Raw genomic sequence first — 8282 nt, 5'->3', positions numbered from 1 at the left:
ATATTCGAATGTATTTTTTAAATTAAATACACTGCTGAGAAAACTGCTTTGTAAAAAAAGAAAAGGTGATTTTATTCTGCGGCTAGTAGCGAGGCCCACTTCTTTTAATCATGAAAAGAAAAGGAAATAGTCTACAAATACAATTCTACAATTACTTTTTTCTGTTCCTTCCAAATATTTCTTTTTTTCTATTATTTCTGAAAGACTTGAAATTATGACATATCATCTCAGCGAATAATTTTGCAGTTCTGGAAATTTCTCATGCAACTGGTTCCCGAGAATACAAAAATAGCGTTCAGTTCGTACAGTTGTGTAGCCTCACGTCCACCTCGGCTAACAAATATTCGTGCATTTCGTGCGCAACAAATACCACCGATTTTATCGCCAAGAAAGGTGCAGCGAACGCTAGCAAATTCTAACGCGCTGCGCTAGAATTCGTTTCTTTACAACACAAAGCTATCATAGTGGTCCAGGCGTTTCGGTGCGCAATGTTTGCCGTTCCCGTTTTTTTTTTCTGTCATGGGCGTTTTCGGCGTTTTCTCGTGGGAAGACGACAGTTATGGCTGCGCGCTCACGCATGAATCAGCCACACAGCCGATGTCCGTATGTGTGTACGACGTATACGCATACATCATATGTGCGTAGTCATCGTATCGGACGTTCCATGCGTTCGACGTTCGTTCGCCGTTCGTGTGGTCGTGCTCGTCGTCCTCGTCGTCCGTATCTTTGTGATAGGAATGATTTAGCGTAGCTTTCCGTTGATCCCTTCCATCCATCCATCTATCCATCCATCCTTCATCGTCACTAATAAACTTATCGCTATCTTAGCTGTGTGACAACTGCTGTCAACAAGTGTTGTTTACGGTGTAATGGCTACAACTGGCAACTTGTGCCCTCCTATCCTATCTTCTCCCTCGTGTCCTCCTAATCAGTACAAGCTGATCGTCATGATGACCTGCACCACTATTCTACACAAACTGGAGATTATTTTATCGATCCGATAAGATAAGAGAAGTTGGTTTGTGGTAGCCGTGTTAGTTTGTGTGTGTGTGTGTGTGTGTGTGTGCGTGTGTCTGGTGCACAATAGTTGCTAGTTCGTGCCTGCTTCCACTCCAATCCATGATGGCTTTGTCCATGACGAACGGATCCTGTCCTTCCAATCAACGTTCGACGTTCGACGTTCACGTCAGTCGCTATACGATCTCTAAATAGTAAGATTATCGGAAGTGTAGCACTAATATGTCCAGAACGTGTCCAGATAAGCCGCAAAAAACCCCTCAGCGTTGATAAGGGTTTACCGTGTGAAAAAAAAAAACTGTTCGAACTGTTTGAACAAACTTTGTAAGCGCTCGACGCCGTGATCACGCTGCAAATTTCCAGCGTGACCTTGCCTGAATTTCTGCCAACCTGCTAGGAGCTGGCAAGGAAAATCCGCCAGGCTGAGAATCAACCGAGGAATCCTCCGAACGAGATAATGAGCATTCGTTCCCGGCTGTGTTTGGCAACGCTTTTCCCCATCGATTTTTCCTCTTTTTTTTTCCTCCAAAAGAACGTCAGTACATCGCCGGTATTGCAGCGATGAGTCCAAGGCCAGTGCCAGTTTTTTCCCCCATTTCGGAAGATTTTTTCTTTCATTAAGGAAAATTTAACTTTTTAAATATGGATAACTTTTGTGCAGATCATTGCTACAAAAAAGTAGGAAAGATCATTTGCATTTGATAGGGGATTGTTCCCAATCACAATGCTCCATGAAAATATGCCTGATTTCTGGATCTCATGGGTTTTCTTCGAGATCTACAAGGGCAAGAAAAAAGTGCATTATTTTATTTTATTTACTATTCCATTTATTTCATTTTTATTTTGAAGGCAGAATCTCAGCGTACAAAATCAAGAATCCACCATTTCCGAATCTACACGACCTTATTCTCTCCAAAAAAAAATCCAGAAATTTGATCAACTCCCTAGGAACCACCTTTTTTCCAAGGACACCAACGGTAGGAACGTTCTCTGCTGTAAATCTGCGACCGGTACCTTTTTGCCAGCAACTATTTTCTTATCGATCGTTTAGAGTAAGGAGATGTTGGGGAGAAAAAAAGCTGTATACATTTGGTGCCTACCTCGTCCAAGCGAATGAAGAAATCCGAGATTCTTCAAAATTTGAGACTTTAAGTTTTTGACATTTCTAGGTCTTTCACGATACGGTGACAGCTCTTCTAACGACTTCGTTTTGTGAAGTTCCTAGAAAAAAAGCAATTTTTGAGGGGGGAGGGGGGGAGCTGGGGCTACCTTTAAGATACTAGTTTCGGTGTTGTTTGCGTGATGAACTATTCGTAAATTCAGTAAAATGTTTCTGGAAGAACCTCCAAGTCCAGGAAATAAATAGTCCAATAAATCTCTAATAATTGTACTTCCAGAAACTTCACCTACACTCCTAGAGCTACTTTTTGGTTTTTTCTAGCTAACTGCGTCCCTGTTTCTGCGAATTGTGGAAGCGTTTCGTCAGCTGTGCGCCGGTTAACCAGGATTTACTTAGTGCAACTACGCTTCAGTCACATCCTCATCCGAAACGACGTGCTTCGCATGGACAGAAAGCGAAACCCGATTGACAATCAGACCTCATTGAAAACTCGGTTTTCAAGCCGGTTGTCAGAGGCCATAAGCGGTGGGCAAAAAGTGGACGGGCAGAAGCGCCACTCACACACGGAGGGGGGTGTCGCCGTGCGATTATGCGCTGTCCCCATGAAGAGCCATCATCGTCGTCGCACAGCTGGGCCAGCCGGGCCTGCTGGACGCTGCTGTCTTTTCTGGGTCATACATTAGGTGGTTGTTGTTGACGAGTTATCGTGGATGCAGTGGTGGATGCATAGTGTCGTGGATATCATCCTTCCCCATTCATTCATTCCTGGTGTTCTTCCAGCGTTTTTACTCCCCTTTTTTTTGTTCTTTTCCTTCCTGCCTTGCTCCTAAACCGACAACCAATTTCTTGCCTTATTTGATTTCGATGGGAGTGGCCGGCTCGCTGATGCTGCCGGAATACAAATGTGCCCGTGCGCTTGAACGCGCTAACACTTAAGTCCGAACGAACTCGTTCCGTGGTTCTCCTCATCTGTTTATTCTTTTCTATCATCCAGCAAACAATTAACAGCTTATAAGGACACATCAATCGCCGTAGAACTGCTAAAACTTCACATTTTCCTCTTTTTTTTCCCTCAAATTCTTCCGTATCAAAATGATCTCGCTTTTTCAAAATTTCTCACATGCCGGCGTTCGTGTGGAGTTATGGTGAAGGCCATATCAAACCTGTACGCAGGTTGTTGCAAAGAGTTCAAACCCGCTCGAATTCATTCGAATATTTCGGATAGTAATCGATAGACGAGGAAAAAAATTTAGGTTATCCTGGTTGTTAAAATTAAGGCTTCTTTTTTTAAAGCTAAGGGTCAATCGAAATTGTAGACAATTCCACCACTGTAAATCTTGCACATTCCACTACGTCAACAATTACCCACGGAAAAACTACTCCTTATCGGTAATAGTTTCTTTTTTCGCGGAAATTTTATCAGAAATACGAGAGTATATGCTTCTGTTCAGTGCCACAGTTCCCTTCTCTCAATTCCCTCAAAATCCATTTAGGAATTCCAGACGCTCTTCCTGAAGCTCCCATGCTTAGCTGAGCTTGCTCATTTAGGCTAGTGATTCCATCCGCAACGGCCAACGCTTTTTATTTCCACCGCCTTCCGTCAGCTATGTATGCCATCTTGATGGATTAGCTGGGAATCTTTTTTCGCGAATGGAAATCTGACTAACTGGGAATGGGAAAAATTCTGTTGTTTATTATCGATTTATTATTTATTACTTTCTACTATTACTATTATTTAATACATAAATAGTCGTAGTAAATACAGATGTGTAGATATAATAGGCACATAATCATAAAATAAACAAAGGTGCATAATTAATAATGTAGACAGCAGTAATGGTAGTTTAAATAAATTTAGTATAAATAAAGGTTGATGGGTCCCATCATTAGCCTGAATAAAGTCTGTGATCTTCAGAAATCTCTAACTTCTACGGAATATCTTAATTTTAATCGATAATCGATGTCAAACTCGACCCTCAACTATTCAAAACATTCTCCGATTCCTCTATTTTCCACTTCCATAGAAAAAATTTGTCATAATCACAATAAAGTATACACAGCACATATAAAGGGGCTAAATGCAATGTAAACATGCAAACATTGTTGACAGTATGCGTGGATATTTTCCAAAAGGGAATCGATTATTGTTCATAGTGAGTGCGACAACGATTAGACAATTTTTCTCTTTTTTTTTCTGCTCTCTGCAAAGAAAGAATTTTTGTGAAATTTGTTGTGGTTCCAAATGCAACGACAAGTAACATCGAACAATACTAAGTAGCCAATTACTGTAATTTCCTGTGCTACTGTCGTCGTCTTTGTTAACCGATTTCGATTCTTCTCACCCTTTTCTCTTTCTTTTTTTTTCGCTCAATGTTCATCAATTTCTCTTAGCCGACGGCGGGTTTAGAAAAAAAGCAACTGTGCTATGGTTTTTGCTAGTTGCTGGCTGCTTAGCCTTTCTTCTCACCTCTCCAATTTCCTTTAACGAATTCGCGGCGATTGTCTTTGTTATCCGATCACAGACAGCACATCAAGCAGGGAGGGGGTGGGTGGGTGGGTGGGGTGTGGTAGGGTGTGAACCGAAGGTCATCGAAGGCCGGGCGGGCGGATTCGGGCCCCCTCCGGGTGGTGACTGTTTCTTTTTGATCGCACACCTTGACAACAATCAGCTTCAAGCGCATTACTCACATCTTGGCACCACCTCCGCTCCGTCACCGCCGCCGCCGCCGCCGCCGCAACGATCCGGAAGCGCTTATCGTTCCTATTCGGATTAGTTCCTTTTTTCGATAAGGCGCTTGTTGTTTCTTCTCTTTATTTACGCGCTTCCTTCGATTCATATTACCTTCATTTCACATTTCTCAAACGGTTTAGTTTAGTATTTCTTTATTTATTACTATTATTATATTAATTTCAATCAATCATATGGTCATTTTATCATTTCTTCTCTTTTAAAATTTTCCTCTTCTCTTCCTTCTCTTTTGAAACATGTCCGAATATGCTCACTCGGTGAATCCATTCATTTATTGACGTCATTCTCTCTATTCGAACGATTTCTTCATCTACAATGATTCTTGAATTATTTATAATATTTTGAAGCAGTGAAATCAATGCTCACATCATTCAAAACACGATTCCAACACAAAATATTCACTTTTTTATTGCGAAATTTTGTAAACTAATCGGAAACGACAGTTTTTTCCATGCCAGACAGTGTCTGAAATTTGCCTAGGGGCTTATAGTACCTGTAGTATCCATCGCAACGTAACTTGGTTATTTTCGAGCCCAACACAAACATTCTATGATTTCTAACCATTAATTGACTGTCATTCATGAACATCGTCTTAGAGCACCAGTAGCAAAACCAGTTCTTCTCTCCCTAAACACATCACATTAACAAGTTTAACATTATAATTTTCAAAGGGTTCTGTATAAAAGTATCAAACAGAAGATTATTTGATTGTGCTCTACGGAAGAGAAAAGCAGAAAAATCCACGTCTTCACAATTTCTCACAACTTTTTCTTTTCTTCCTTCATAAGTGGTTAAGAAGACGAAAGTCGTCCAGCTCCTTCGGGGTAAATACCGCCTCGGGGATAATCCACAAATCCCCTTAAAAAATCGGCACTATATCGTTCACTTCGTGAAATCTTAGCAGCCTGCAATGGCTGGCGGGAGCAATGAACGCACAGAGTCATCCATAGGTTCATCAGGCGCAAATTCCACAAAAACACATCCTATTCACATTAGAATATGTGCTTTTCCATTTTTCATATATTAAATGAAAGACAAACGAGAGAAGAGGGTTATGAGGACAAAAAATAAAGACTATAGAAGAATAGATGGATTCATGGAAGCATGCAGAGTAAGCGGTAATAACATGAAAAGAAATTGGATTTATGTCGCATATTTGTGGTGTAAAATTCACCAGCACAAAATCGCGAACGCAATGACTTCTCCAGGTTTCTTTGTCCAGGAAAAAGGAGTAAAGAAAGAATTCCTCCTCATACGCAACAAAGAGAACAGTATCCAAAAAAATTGCCATTTTTCTTCAATAGCTCACATGGTCCATAGAAAATATTGGAACTGCGGCTAAAGTTTAGACTGATCAGACTTTGTCTGGCAAAACTATTAAAGTGTAAGTTTCATTTATTCACAAAGTAAATATGTGAATGGTGATTTCAGGAAGCTTAGAATTCATTCTAAAAAGTTTAAAAGTTTTTACTCGAACTGGTTTCAGAAGCCCATCAATGGGAATGTAAAGGTTCATTCATACCATCTGCTGAAGGTATCTGAGGTCGTTCTTACTGTAACCGAAGCCCTTATGTTAGGAAATGTCTCGAATTTTGCGAAATTTTGTCCTTTGTTTGTGGTGCAGAAATTTCCCCGGCAAAAAAAAAATGAAATAAATCAACAGCATTCAACAGCAATAAATAATACGAGGTCTCGAGAAATTCGTGTTTCTCGAGACGCTTCTCCCTCCCATTATTAGCTGCTATGCTACCTTATTGCCATCATAAAACGAAAAACAGTTCGAGTGGATAATTAAGCTGCCAGTGGTGGTGGTGGACTCCAGCACTTGATCTCCAGCATCTCTACACGAACTGGTTTCGTCGGCCCATCGATGTGACATTCCATCTGGCAGCAGTCAGAATGGAGGAACGGCATCGGGCCTCAATCAGTGAGGCCACGATGATGTTCCTGGCGCGATGATGATATTTGCAGATGGTGTTGACCTCGACCCTCGCAGCATTCTTTTGTGCTCCTTTGGACGACCCCACGGTTGCCCCGTTCGTTGTCCGGTCAACTGCCAGCCATAGACACACATACACACACAATCACCCACTCACCCTCTATACAACGGGCTCCATACAGTAGTGCACATCCAGGTCATTTGTCTCAGCCATCGATTCTAACCGCATCGAACATACCAACCGAACCTTTTCCGTTGTCACAAAACTCGTCTCACATCCATCCACTTCCGGCTTCGTCGTAGCGCTTTCTCAGGTTCCACTAACTGAATAAGATTAACAGCTTATGGCAGAGTTATATAAGAAATAGACAGGTTTCTACCATCGCTCGCTCTCTCTCTCTCTCACTTCAATCTTCCACTAATTTTTCGATTAATGTCATCGCCGCAAATTTTTCCACCAGCAACATCCTAGAATCGTGCGAAAATCGAGTTCATTCTTTCAAATTCGTGGAAAATTTTTGCGAGCTGGTCCTCTTTTTCTGCGGGGTCACAACAAAACAGTGCTAAACTCCCCATCCTATCTGAAAACGCCAGGATCAACCACAATTCTGTCGGCCTTTTTTTTCATCCACGGCTCCTCGTATCTTCTTCAAAATCTATCCGCCAAAGATTCTAAGTGATATTTCCGTTAGACAATCCGAACGTAACGATTCAAATCTTTTTTTTTCCCCAATCCTCATGCGAAATCCTTCCAGGCAAACTACTTCCCGTACTGTACGACTTCGTACAAATGAGGAATTTTCTCGCGTCTATTCCACACAATACACGTAATTCTCTCTACGAATAATTCGTCATTACAGCAGTTTCACACACGTTTCCAAACGTTTCCTACGAACGAATTTTCCTGAATAGAATAGGAATACGGTAGCTGTCTCATGTGGGTAAAAATATCGCTTGAGTTAAGATACTTCCAGTCATTTTGAGCTATTCCACATATGATTGAGCCATTTGAAACATCTTCCCAGCCGTGGCATTATACTGTAGTATTTATTTATGTAATAAACAGCAAATACTGTGGACAGCCAAACTGTGCGCTAAAACAGACAGCACTTATGTTCACGCGAACAACCGCGACGCGTCGGCTGGAACTCGCGCTCTCTCTCTCTGCCGAGCATTGCGTCATCGTCGCGATCTTCGTTGTCACTAAAAGTAACGCAGTGCGAAAATTTACAAGTTATTGCGAAAATCCAATAGAGCCAGTGTCCTACAGTTTAATTTTAACGTTCCCTGTAGTTCAAGCCGAGGTGCCGAGCATTTCTTGTGTCTCATTAGAACCAGGAACTTCCTCCCTTTAAACACTGCGTCGGATTGCAATCACGTAAGCATGTTTGTGTTTTTCGTGGTTGTTGTTGTGCATAGGTTTTCGGTGGAATGCTCCGTATGTTTCCGTGATGCAA

The 8282-nt window shown here is 41.5% G+C and overlaps 1 protein-coding gene across 1 annotated transcript; it reads right to left on the bottom strand.

Annotated features, from left to right (window-relative positions):
- Window positions 1-557: 557 nt before the first annotated feature.
- On the bottom strand, window positions 558-776 carry RB195_020705 (uncharacterized protein; the record flags this gene model as incomplete). Its single annotated transcript, XM_064189119.1, has 1 exon — window positions 558-776. The coding sequence occupies one exon, from the start codon at window positions 774-776 to the stop codon at window positions 558-560; it is 219 nt and encodes a 72-aa protein (XP_064045000.1).
- Between the last annotated feature and the right edge of the window lie 7506 nt (window positions 777-8282).

The sequence above is a fragment of the Necator americanus genome, chromosome II, assembly GCF_031761385.1.
Source record: "Necator americanus strain Aroian chromosome II, whole genome shotgun sequence".
NCBI classification, from domain to species: domain Eukaryota; kingdom Metazoa; phylum Nematoda; class Chromadorea; order Rhabditida; family Ancylostomatidae; genus Necator; species Necator americanus.
This window is presented reverse-complemented; position numbering and strand designations above follow the sequence as displayed.